This window comes from Manis javanica, chromosome 3, assembly GCF_040802235.1.
Source record: "Manis javanica isolate MJ-LG chromosome 3, MJ_LKY, whole genome shotgun sequence".
Taxonomy (NCBI): Eukaryota; Metazoa; Chordata; class Mammalia; order Pholidota; family Manidae; genus Manis; species Manis javanica.
This window is the reverse complement of record NC_133158.1, coordinates 32,650,906-32,664,838: the sequence shown is the minus strand read 5'-3', so window position 1 is coordinate 32,664,838 and position 13,933 is coordinate 32,650,906. Positions and strand designations below refer to the sequence as shown.

Below are 13,933 nucleotides of genomic sequence, written 5' to 3'. Positions count from 1 at the left end.
ATAAAGGCTAAGCATGTCCATATACAAGAATATTTTTCCACATCTCCCACCACTGCTTAAAAGACAAAAGGAAAATGCTGCATAAGTCACTTGGCGAGAGAGAATGTTGGTCTCTCTGAAGGCAATGGAATTAACATTGAAGCCTAGAAGTCTATTTTCTAGTTTCAGCTCAGTGAAAAACCTAGAAAAGTGGCATAATTTTTCTGGTCTTCAATCACTTTATCTCTAGAATGGACTTGGAAAAGAAGATTTCTGAAGTTTCCTTCCTTTAGTTCTAAATTAGGCTATAAAATTCTCCAAATCTCAATGACACATTGTATAGGGGAACGTGCTATGTTCTCTCTTTTTTGAAGTAGTGTTTGTCTAATTTCTGAGGACCTAAAGAAAAAAGATGGCACATTCTGTTTGACAGATTAGGTACCTGTCACATAGAGCAACTTCCAGAATACTGGCATTCAGTGCCATATTTCGGATAATTAATCACCTACAGAGAAGTCATGTGTCTCGGTTAAAAAAAAAAAAACAGTATCAGGATCAGTACGCACCCTGCAGGAAGAACAGGTCTGGTAGACTTGCTTTAGTAATTTGGTGACAGTATATTAGCATACTTCATACAATACACTTTTACTGAACTGAACATAACTTACTACTAACACAGGACAGTTTCAGTACTGTGTTCAGTACTGACTTGCTGAGCACACGAACTCCAAGCACATGTACTATTTAGATACCCTGCTCTTTAGATCTGGGTGTACCACTAAGAAATAATCAATGTTTCTGAATGACAGTTAATGACACGTTTTAAAAACAGCTTCCTAATTGTAGAAGCATTAAAGACAAATGCTGCTTAATTATAAAAATTAAAGCAGATTTTCAAAATAATGGATCAATAGAAAACAGAAGAATGAATCACACTGAGTCTTTTAAAAAATATTTTTGTTTTTACAACTCTGTTTAAACCATATCTACAACCATATCCAACTTTTATCAGTTGGTAAGGCTAGGTCTCATGGTCAAGGTTTCCATCTTGAACATGTTTATTTTGCAAAAGACTTAGCCTGCAATATTGCTTTTCATATGGTTGTTGCCAAGAAGTTATGTTTTCCCACCTCTCTTGAGGAAAAAAACCCCAACTTGTGCATTTTGAGCTTTCACAAGATTTGGCAATCTGATAACTTATCATTTTCTAGCTCTTGTAAAGTAGAACAAGGAACAGCCTTAGCACCAATATGAAGTTATTTTCATATAAGGCTGACATATTTCAAATGATTTGTGGGGGACATTTAAACATTGCGTGCATTTCTTTCCAAAGCAGAGATGAGCAAAACACCACGGCCCCACCTTCAGACTCAAAACAACCCAGTTCCCTGCAGTCTTTGAATTAATCATCATTGAATTAATTCACAGCTGCTTGATGCACTGTTCTGGACAGACTGGACTGAAGGGTACACCAAGATGTGTCCAGTAGGGGAGATCCAAGATACAACAGGTGATTCCTCCTTTATTATCTCCTGCCTTTCTACCTAAGCAGGTGTTGGAGGTGGTGACCCTGGTATGGCCTCCCTTGATGCTGTCTTCCTCCCACCACTGAGGTTATTGAAAGAGCAGCCTTCCTTCAGCCCTTCTTTAATACTGCCGACCTTCCCCACCCTCTTAGTTTAAAGTGTTCTCATCGTGGTTTCTGCTTTTCTGGTTCTCCTCTTTTTTGCCTATTTCCAGACCTCTCTGACGGCCCCTCTTCCTTGGCTTATATTCCGTGGTTCCTCATCGGTTTTCTCCTTTGTCCAACTCACAAAATATGCTAATGACTCCTGGATTTTCTTTCCTGAGATTTGGATCCTTCATGTTCACTTCCTCCTATACTCCTTTATACATGGATGCTGGACATCTCATAAGCATCTCACATGCAATTTAAAACCGAACTTTTAATTTTCTCTCCCAATTGTCTCCTCTTCCTGTTTTCTTCTCTTGGTTGATCCATTCTGTCACCCAGACTAGACCCCCTGGGTATCTCTGATGACCTCTCTTCCCTGACACACTTGTATTTATTGGTCACTGCTCTCTTATTTCTCTCAAATCACTTCTTCTCGCCCTTACCCATGTCTTAATTCATAATACTGCATAGGCCATCTGGTGAGTTTCCCTATTTCTCTCTCTCTGCTTTATCCTTTTTATTGTTGGGAGTAGTTTCGTTTGGGTAATAAGAGATCTGATCACTCCCTTGCTTTGTAAGGTAGAGCGTGGCGCTGCAGGAGGTTTAAAACACGGAGAAGCAGCAGGGGGATTTAAAAAAGTCCCGTGGGAGAGAAGGCGTTTAACTGGGCCTTCTGCCAGGTAGAACTCTGAGAGGGAATGAAGGACGTAACAGAGACCTGGGGTATTCCATCACAGGGCATTCTGCAGAAACAGCAAAGCACACAGCTTGTCTGAACTGCAAGTGGAGAAGGGGCAGCCAGGGGGAAAAGGAGGTTCAGGCCAGATTGCAGGCGACCATGAAGGCTGTGTGGGCCTGAGAAGCACAGCTGCCAGGTGCATTGGGACTTCTTACTTTGTTGTATTTTCTGAAAGCTAGCATTTGGGTAGTTTTTCTTTATATCACATTGAAGACTAAAGAAGGAAACTAATATGTTCAAGTTTAAAGTTATTTGCCATTCTGGCTTTTCTTTTTGACAAGGAAGGAGAGAACTACCTTAAAAATGCTGAGTGCCACAAAAATTTGTGAAACCATTTTTCTGGATTTTTATGAATTTGCTGAGAATTTATTTTTAAAGTTGACAGCTTTTTTTTTAAGTTACAGAAAAAGCCCCATCATTTATATAACACATTATCCTAATCAGCAAAGCTAAGGTTTCTCTAATTTTTATATTTATGAAAAGCATGTTTATTCAAATCTCAACGGTATAGGGAAAACCTCACTGAATGACTCACAAATAACAAGTCAATTCTTCCCTACTTCAGATTATTTTTTTTAAATGCACAGCCTACACTTATAATTTCATTATTTAGGTCATAAATGAAAAGCATATGGCATATTTGCTAGTCAAAATTCTTAATGCCTAAATTATCTTATTAAAAATACAGAGGACACATTTTAAAAATATGATTAATGTCACGGATCTTGACAATGGGACTTTAAAACAAAAACCATACTTTGAAAAACCATAAAAATGCTTGTGAGTGCCCATTTGACTGAGGAACTATTATTAATTGAAGGGAGTATTTTTATCAAGATTCTCAAAGATACCAACTAGGCTAATTCAAAAAGTAAAATAAGTAGTAACTCATGTAATCATCACTTAGTAAGTTACATGCAACTCTGGATAGCCCAGGAAGCAGGGTCTTCATTTCTGCCTTACTTTCCATTGCAGCTTTCCTCTGTAGCTGTCCATACAAAGTATTGAACTGATTGTGCTTAGAATGACTCAGGAAGACTTCAGAGCAGTCATGATAGATTGTTAAATGATCAAAATAACTGCAATGTATGCTTATCTTGATCACTACAGGAAAACAGAAAAATTGCTCCCAAAGCACATCAGTCCAACATTTGGATGCTTTTTCTACCCAATGATGATGCAGATAGATATTTGAGAAATAATTATGTTTCTAGTTGGAAGAATTCTGGAATCCCTTCCTTCTGTGATGTTCAGACTGGGTCATGATCAAAAGGAATGTTTCTTCTGAAGATGGAACCATTTACCATTAACCAAACATATCATTTATAGTTTCTTTAGCTCCAACTGCTTTGGATTTGTACTCTGGGGCTACATCATTATGTGGTCAGCAATTTACTGCCTTAAACTGATGAGTAATTGATCAGAACATATAGAACACCTGATTCAGGCATATGAATTATCTTTTTATGGCACCAAAACATATAGGTGGAAACTTAAATTTAAGAAACTAACAGATGCCAGGTGCCAAGATATTTGGGATGATGGTGACTCTATCAGATACAGAATAAAAAAAAAAAGATATGGAATAGATGGCTGAAAAGTGAAAGATTCAGTTAGGGAGGTTGTTTGGTTTATGTAGAATCGTAGAATTTTCAACGTTGAAAAGACTCAGCATCTTAGATTTCAGTGACTTTACAGCAGACTTTCCAGGCCCCTGAAGGTTCCTACAAGTCACTTCAGAAGCCTTCAAAGCTGGAGTAGGTGGCTAATGGGGAAGCCAAACAGACTGAATGGACCACACTGAGTCCAAAGAGCAGAAACAGAAACAACACAGAATGGAGTGCATTTAATAAGGGGATGTTCATTTCTCCCTGTGTGCACTGGACTCAGTGAGGTGCTGATTTTGGTAAAACACTAGAAGTCTTTTTTGGCTATTACACTGAGGTCTATTCACACAAAACATTAAAAATTAATAAATTAATTTTAGATAGTTACTACAACCTCCTAGACAACCGTGTGCTTAGAAATGTTTCCTTAATCAGGACAGCAGGCAAAATACATCAAAACCTAGTTGCTGCATTTCCCTCCTTGTGTATAGATCGTATTGCAGTCAGTGGCCGCAGTTGCATATTGCTACACAGCAGATGTAATCAATTATTGATTTTTTTTTTCTGTGCAGCAAACACATTCCCATAAAAACCCCTGAGAAGGGATTTTCTTAGTCATGTCTGCAATCCTGCAAATGTGGAACTGCCTAAGTCTTTGATGCCATGACATTTAAGTCCCTTTTTTTGTCTTTGCAAGAACTCAACTGAACATTATTAAGATTGCTCTTCTCTCTACACAGAAGTAAATTGTTATATGAAGTCAAAGATAGTCTTATTATTAAGTTTCTGATACCTTTCTTTGCTTTCTGTGTGAAGAGAAAATTATACCATCAATATTACACAGACTGGGCTAAAAATATTATTTACCTATGAGCAATAAGCAGTAGGGGATATATTTTACATGAATGTGTTCACATGACAGGAAATATATGTTACATCAATATGCATTAGAAAGGGCAAAAAAACAGCATTAGAACCTACTTTCCTATGTAGGTTTTCTTAATGATAATGACCTCAAAGTCAAAGATTTCTTCATAAAGATAAAATAAGTTTATTGCAACTTGATTGCATCACCTAAAAATATAACATTTGACTTGAAAATGTGATCTTATGTTTTATGAAGTCCGAAATAAAAAGGAAATCAATGGAATTAACCCAGCAAATAATTTAGCAATGACTACAATTGCACACTGCTACATAGCAGATGTAATCAATTGCTGGGGAAAGTTGGACCAAATTTCCATCCTGTCCTGTATAGCTGATAGATCTCCTCATAATACAGTTTTGCTTTTGAGGAAATGATCCATAGTAAGGATAAAAATATAATTTTATAAATGATTTTTAAAGGACAGTATACAACCAATTAGTGATTCCCAAATATCTTACTTCCACTGTGAAAACCAAGTATCTGCCAAGTTGACAAGTGCTATGAAGTTATTATTTCTAAAATTTGTTTTATGAACTAGCTAAAATCAGAGCTAAGTGGAAATTAAGAACTATTTCTTCAAACAAGCCTATCTTCCATGATTTTACTGTGTTAGGTCTACAGTACATGAAAATATGGGTCTTCTCAGGTCTTTGACATTTTTTCTTAAATCAACACTCAAAAGCATAAGCTTGATTTTTAGATATGGGTTTAAAAAATGAAAATTTATTCTCTTATGTTTCTATGGACACAGAGATTTTGTGGAACTTTACAACTTTGATTACCCACAGGTCTTTATGTTCCTTGAAGTACAAGACACTGCTCTACTTACACTCATCTTTGCTCAGTAAACAGGGAAAAAAAGTGTAGAACTCTAAGTTCTGATATGCTACATGAAGTTCCATACCCAGACATTTGCAGAATTTTCTTATAATTAAAGCAGAAACTAGTGATACACATAAGTATAATTGTTTTTAATACTATTAACGCAACATAAAAATGAAGCACAATTCTCATTACTTTTTTTTAATACTATGGTTATTTCCATCACCTCTCAGATTTTCAAGTCTTGTCTCCCATCATGACCGATACCCAAGCACAGAGAGGATTCCACACTGAAAGCTTATGAACTCTGATCAATATGATAAATGCTTTATTAGCATGTAATATTCTGAAATCTGGCATTCTGTGGAAAAACTGCAAGCATTCTCAGCAGTGGCCCTACTGTCTATGGATCTGACAGCCATAAAGAGAATAACAAAGTATATGGCACTGTGTGTTCACTTACCATTATGAGACATCCCCACAGCGAGGCACTTCTGGAACCGACAGTACTGACATTTATTTCTACTTTTTTTGTGGATCCGACAGTTAAGATCACACCTATCATAAATAAGCTTCAATCTGATTGTCCTCCGGAAGAAACCCTACAAGGGGATATGGAGAAAAGAAGCAAATTTTAAGTGTTTGTGACACATGGAAGCAGCCACATTTGGCTAACGGCACAATGTCCTCAGTATCAGAAAAGGTAGGTTCTTGACACCTCTGTCACTGGAGACTTGAAACCTTAGTCCCTTAACCTTCTGGAACTCAGTTTTCTTTGCTATCAAATAAAGAACCAGAAGATCTCTAGCATCCTTTTTTAGCTCTAGACAGTGACCACATCCAACTGATGTCATTCATTGTATCTTGGCTCTACATTTATATCTGAGCATGCTTTAAGAAGGGCTCTGGATTTAATGTAATGCAAATAAAACACCATGTAATCAGTTCAATCTCTCTGGAAATCATTCCAATAGCATGCCCCAGCCCTTATAATTGTGCTAAGCAGTTTGGCAAAGTTATAATCATTTCATTAGAAAACATGATCAGAGCCAATAAAAATCCACATGTGGATAATTTTTTAGAATCCTCTATGTTGCATAACATCCTACAGAATTGGCTTCATTTATTTAGGCAGTTGAAAGAGAGCTCCATTAACTGTGTAGCCTACAAGCAAAAAGATAATAGGAAATAATACAAGGAGTCATTATAAATCCTGTGAAAATGGAGGTTTTTATTTTGCTATCTCAAAAAGGCCCATACGTCCATTTGAGGCTAACTGATTTCTGCTGTATTTATGTTTTTTTGAAAGACTGAAAAAAAGTCTAGTCAGAAATGTTTTCTAACTCCATTTTTTTGTCATTGTTCAGAGTATTCCTATTCATCTCTATGGTGTTCATCTGCATGAAACTCGATTCTTAATCCCTCCAAATTTATCTGGCCCTTTTTGATATCAAAAGCAGTTAGTATTCATTCTGCCTCTGACATGCATTGTGACTTTCTCCAGATTTCTTTCATGAACTCCAGACAAGTATGTTCTACTGCTTACTTGACATACTCACTTGGAAATCTCATGGCCATCTCAAACCCAGCATGACTAACACTGGAATCCTGATCTTATCCACAGACTGACTTCACTTGCAGGTTCCTCTGTCTGAGTTGATGCAATTCCATGCCCCAAGTTTCTCAGGCCAAACTCCTTGAAGTCACTCTTGACTTCTTTTTCTCACATGGAAAGCTCTTTCTCTAAATGCACGCTTACTTATTCCTCTCATTGCCTTCAAGTTTTGCTGACAGTCCACCTTTGAGTCTCAGTGAGGCTTACCCATCCTATTTAATACTGTAGCCTGTCCTTCCCTCCCCTCTCTAGAACTCTTGAGCTCTTTGACTCTGCCCTAGGTTTTCTTTTCTTTTTCCAATAGAACTTATGACTTTCTAACATACCGTATAATTTACTTCTTAGATTAAGGTATTTATTTTCTGCTTCCCCCCACAATGCCCATTTAAAATTGTGAGCTCCATGGGGGCAGGGATGGTCTCTTATGCCACTGGATACAACCCAAACACCAACAATGCTTCATTAAAAAAATTTGTTCAATGAATATGTGCGTCAGTTAACTTCCTTTCTGGGCTACCTCTGGTACTGTGTGATCTTACACTGTGACCGAGATACTACAAGGCCGTTGGCATACTCTTTACCTCTTATTTTTTTGTTATCAAATGTAGTATTAACTAGAAACATGTAGAAAATACATGTAATTATAAAGCAAAATAAGATATTTATCACACATGAGCCCACTGTCTAACCCCCAATTTAAAATCATGACCAGAACATTGATGCATTCTTCCTTTATCCCATCCTCACCCCCTGTGGTACCCTGGGCAAAGTAATCAGAATTCCCTGTTTTGTGTATATCATTTCTTTGACCTTTAAGAAAATAGAATTTTATCACAAAAATTATAAAGCTAAATGATACACTGCTCAGTTATGCTTGTTTTGGGACTTTCTTAAATGGTAACATATTTCATACAGAATTTGGGAACTTTTACTTTTTAAAAATGTGTTAGATTTCTAAAATTTATCTACTTTCTTTTGAAAAGCTATGAATTTTCATTTTCATAATTAATTATACCCTATTGTAAATGACAATGCAAATTACTAATTTATTTTCAAGTTGATGGATGATTGAATTGTTGCCAGTCTTTTGCTATTGTGAACAATATTTCATAAATGTTTAATGTTGCACATGTACAAGAGTCACCTAGGAGTGGTGTTTCTGTGTTGTGCAATATGTGAATGTGACATTTTACAAGATAGTGCTAAATTGTTTTCTGAAGTGATTACATCAAATTACACTCCCTCCAGCAGTTTATAAAAGTTCCATTTCTTCCAGCACTTGGTACTGTGAAACTTCTTAATTTTTGGCAATGTAGTATGTATAAAATAGACTCTTAAGTATGATCTTAATTTGTATTTGCCTGATTTTTCATTTCTCAGTTTTCTAATGGATTGTCCTATCTTTAAAATTGAATTTTATAAATTTTATATATAGTCTAGATACTACTTTGTTATCTGTTACAGGTGTTGCAAATGTCTTCTCCTCTCTATGGTTTACTATCCTTGAAACTTACTATTTCACTTTTTTTCCTAACCCATAAATATTTTCATTTCACTCTCACTGTTGAAAGATCACAGGGTACTGTACTATTTTCTATTTCATTTTTTGTTCTATTATCTTTATGCTTCCATTGTTGTACCTGAGAGGTCTGCTGTCAATTGACTTTAAAGGTGCTTTTTCTTCTTTCCTCTTTGGTTGCTTTTATGTATTTTGTCTTCAATATTCTGCAGTTTTACTTCAGCATGTCTAGGCATGGATTTCTTTTCACTTATCTTCTTGGACATGTTGTTTTCTGCATCGTGGTTTCTCTTGTTTATCAGTTCTGACACTGCAGTTAGATAAGTATTAGGCCTTCTTATTCTAGCCTTCAATGTTTCTGAATTTCTTTTCTATTTTCCATTTTTCTGTCATTAATTATTCACTAATATTTATTGCAAAAGTAGACATCAGAACAGCATTCAAATAAGATTATGAAAGATTTAAATATAATTACAATGGCAAAAGTAAAAGCAAACATTTCTCACCAAAGTTCACCAGTGAGAACAGTTGTATATTACTCTTATATTCATTAATGAAAAAGATATACATTTTTAAGATTCAAAGATCCTATGAATCCTTCAAGAACTGAAAAAGGCTTCAAATTCTAGCATATTCTGGATAGGACATATTCTTTAAGATACTGTTAGTCTCATTCTCAGTAATTCTTTGCGTTTGTCTTCCAGTTCAGTAATCCTTTCTCTACTATGTCCAGTATGCTATTTAACCCTTTCACTGAATTTTTTTTCCCTTTCACTGAATTTTTATTTCAATAAGTTTATTTGTCACTTTTAGCAGTTTCACTTGGTTTATTTTCAAATCCACTGGGTCATTCCTGATAGTGTGCTGCTGCTTGTTCACTGCTGTGATTCTGTCTTCTTTCTTTAACCAGTTCATAGACTGCTGTTCTATATTTTGTCATTAATTACTCACTAATATTTATTGCATTTACTGCTCAATAGATTGAGCAATCCTATTATCTACTTCCCTTGGGTAGGGGTGGAGGGGTTTAATTCTGTTTTTGTTTATTTTTGATGAATGTCGTCATGTTGATTCTTTCTTATGTGCTTGTTAATATTTACTTTTGAACTCATTTCTTGACCTTACACTGTGGGAATCCCATAGGTCTAAACTGTGGATTCTTTCCTCCACAGAGAATTTGCAGAAGCTTCTGTTGGAAGTGACTATTTCAGATTCCCTTGAGAATTCTAGCTTAATTCAAAAAGCCCCAGACTCAGCCCTTCCAAGCTGATGGCTCCAAAAACTGTTATACAGGCACCTGCTTTGGGGGCAATGCTGTACCTCACTACTCCTATGGGCATATCCAACACGAGGGAAACCCTGCCCACGACGTGTGCCTGCAGCTCACAACTCAAGACCTAGTATTTTTTTTGTTTTGCTATTGTTGGTTGTTTTGGAAAGGTTTCTTTATTGCTTGTGAGACCAGTAGCATCTCAAAGAATATGTCCTATGTAGGATCTGCTGGAAGTTGAAATCTCCTTAATTCTCAGTGGGTTCTGAGGATCTTTGAATACTAAAGGTATTTTGTTCACTTGTTAAAAGAAGGCTAATGTACAGAACTGTTCTCCTGATAAATGTTGGTAGGAAGTTTTGTTTTGTTTTTTTGCCATTGTGATCATATATATTTTATGATTATTTCTTGACTACTTTTCTGATTTTCATGTTTTAAAACTATTATTAGTGCTTGAAAATGCTGCTTGGCTAGCTGGAAAGGGGCAGGTCCCAGAGTACTGTTACTTGGCGTGGCTGAAGAGAATAGCTTTTTTATAAGAAATTATTTATGTTTAACCTTCATAATGCAAATTTTTGTTTTGATTTATATGATGTCTTTCAAAGAGTATTATATCCTTTTGTGATGATTCAGGTCTTTTACTATTAAAGAATAATCATTCTGAATATCACTTATGTACTGTGTATGTACATTAAATCTTGAACTGAATATATACAGATTGTGGCACACAGCTTGGAACTTTTTTTTTAAAACATTAAGTTTATGATAACCAACTATTTTCTTATCATTTGACTCTTTCAAGAAATCTAGTGAAGAAGATATAAGGCTATTACTGAGTGTTTTCCTGTACAATTATTTATTGATTTGAAGAATGAAGCAGGCTTCTCCTAAGTGTCTTTATATTACTGAAAAAGAAATGCTCTTTAACAACACTCTTATTTATATTTGAGTCCATTAAACAATGTGTAGTTTTAACAACTGATTCTTCTTATTATCATGAAATTTGTGAACTGCTGTGATGGAGACAAATTAGTCATCATTTCAGAAAACTGTTTTGTGTTTATATTTAAAGTCTTCATACTTGTCAGTGAGAAGGTGATGCATGGTTTCTTGTTTTTGCCTTTTAAAAAGTTTTCTCCAACCTCTCCTTAATCGCTTTACTTTTAAGAAAACTATGTGTGTAATAAGACCTAAGAATAGTGTTATAAATTTTACAATGAGATTAAAGGCCATATGCTGGGTCTGCATTCAGCTTTCCTATGAAGTGGCAGGGCCCACAGAAGCTGAATCAGTAAGTACCACTGGCATGTGGGAACACCAGGGGCAGGGGGTGGGGGGATAGGTAAAATAAAGCACAAAACTCTTCCTGAGTTAGGGTCCTACGTAGAAATACAAAAACAGATTATGCTGTGTTATATGGTAGATCATATTTACTTATCTTTTCAGGTAAGTCATGGTTCTAAAATGATCTTTCACTAAAGATAGAAAAATATGATGAAACTAGGAACTACTAAGAGAAAAAAAAGAAGTGTCCAATTTGTAAGCAATAACTGACAGATTTGCAAAGTCTTAGGTATATATATTATTCAGTACCCATAGGTTGTATTTTACCTAAGTCTGCAATATCAATACACCCATGATTCTGTCACTATTTCACTTTGATTTAAACCCAATTTTTTTATTCCTGTTAGAATTTTAGCAAGGATCACTAATATAAACCTGTTCTACTGGCATTGTAAAATTGTCTAAGAAGAACTACTAACAGCTCTCATAAACAACATAACTATTCTTATCAATCCACAAATTAGTCTGCAGGTTTGTGGTCAACTGTATTTTAATTATCAGGATAGCCTATGTTCTACTGAAATGGCAAATGATCAAACTGCCAAAGCACCTTTCAGAAAATACATACAGGTGAATCAAACACATTTATGAATTTTGCCTTCCTGGCTTTTCATGGAATATTGTTGCCAAGCTAAGGAGATCTTTGATTACTGACTGCCACTGGTCTAGTTTAGCTGCATTCAGATTGTGGCAGCAATTTTGTTTCATTCCAAAGTTACAAAAGTTCGGTATTTTTTATTAGCTTCAATGCCTTATAATAGTGGTTTTCAAACTTTTTGTTATCACTACCCCTTAACTCTCTTAAAAATCACATGGGCTTTATCTACCGATACTATCAGACTAGAAATTAAAACTGAGAAATTATTATGTACAAGAACATACAGGGAAACATTCTATTAGCCATAAAAGCTATGTAATCATTCCATGTCATGTAGCTTCTGGAACATATTACTTACACTCCTGAAAGAATGGGGGTGAAAATGGTAAATAACAACACAGTATTGTTATGAAAATAGTTTCAACCTCACCGGTGCTTTGAAAGGGTCTTAGGGACCCCTAGAGACTTTCAGACCATACTTTGAGAATTGCTGACTTACACTTGGAGAAGCCAAATTATATTATTTCACTAACAATTTTCTTATTCTTATCTTTAAATGAGTACATGTTCTCTTTTCCCTTCCAAGGTCAGCATAACCCTCTTTGCATTTTAGTCTGGTAAGTCTGTAACCCATATTTTGGATAGTATACAAGTTGCTGCAGATTAGTTTACAGTACCCTGTATTTTATTCTATTGTTTTTGTTATTCATTTGTTTATCTGTGGCAGGCTAAGGACTCCTGTATTCTTCAGATTTTAGTAAGTGTTTGTTCTCCATCTCTGCCCTAGGACCCTTTCTGTACCTACCTTGAAGGTACTTGGATTTTCTCCTCCCTTCTCTCTCTTCTTTTTCACTACTTTCCTTCTTTGCTTTTATCTTCTAAGTTTTTGTGCCCTTAGAATTCAGCTTTTAATCACCATAACCAATTACTGACAATGTTTCCATCTTTCAGTTTTTAGCTATTCTCAGTAATTTTAACTCCACAAATATCTGACTGATGGAATGATGGAAACATTTGCTTAAATGTTCTAGTTTTCTAAGTGCTTTACCAGCCCATAAAAAGCAATAATTTATTGTGGAAACCTAAACCAATCATACTATTTTTAATTTATTTATCAACATAAATTACCAATATGAGCAAAGCTGAATGATTTCTTCAGGTATTTCTCAGAATTTAGTAACAATTTATTCACTGAAAAATAAAATAAATCTAACTCAATAAAATGACATGTCTTACTACTCATTGAGATCTTAAGCAACTGACTCTACATCATGGTTCCACATACAATCAGAGATAGTTTAGTTTTAATCACAGAATGAATGGGTTTTAGTGTTTTAAATGAAAACATCTTTTGCCAGGAGGATTTTAAGGAATCATTTTGGGTTTTGGGACCTTATTAAGAAGTAAGACCTTGGATAGCTAATCTAACCAAGTCATTTTACATGTGAGGTGACTGAGCCCTACAGCCTTTATGTGACTGGCTAGCTACTTTGGGCAAGTGGGCCAGCTGACTACTAGCCTGTCTCTTCACTTTAGGTTACCTTTAGAGCAATCAGCTGTTTGAACTGAAGAGATTTTAGAGGTCAGATAATTCAACATCATTTTATAGACACAAAAATTGCAGAATGTGGTTAAAAGATGACGTATGTAAAAGCATTGTACACAATATCTGGTACATGGCTGACATTGCATAAATATTAATTTCCATTTTTGGCCCACCATCCAGTTAAGAACCCAGATGTTCTAACACCTCCCTAACTGTTGTTGTATATCTTTATTCTGAATAAAAAGCCCAGCTATGGATTGAATTTGATCTTATATATTGTTTACTTTATAA

General features: G+C 35.4%; 1 protein-coding gene across 7 annotated transcripts in view; it reads right to left on the bottom strand.

Moving 5' to 3' along the window:
- The window catches only part of PPARG (peroxisome proliferator activated receptor gamma), a 119,474-nt gene that overhangs the window by 29,564 nt on the left and 75,977 nt on the right, over positions 1 to 13,933 (bottom strand). For all 7 annotated transcript variants that reach the window (XM_073231052.1, XM_017655850.3, XM_037000363.2 and 4 more), the window contains one exon: positions 6,214 to 6,352. In XM_073231052.1, the coding sequence (XP_073087153.1) occupies positions 6,214 to 6,352 (139 nt within the window). The remainder of the gene's footprint in view (positions 1 to 6,213; positions 6,353 to 13,933) is intronic.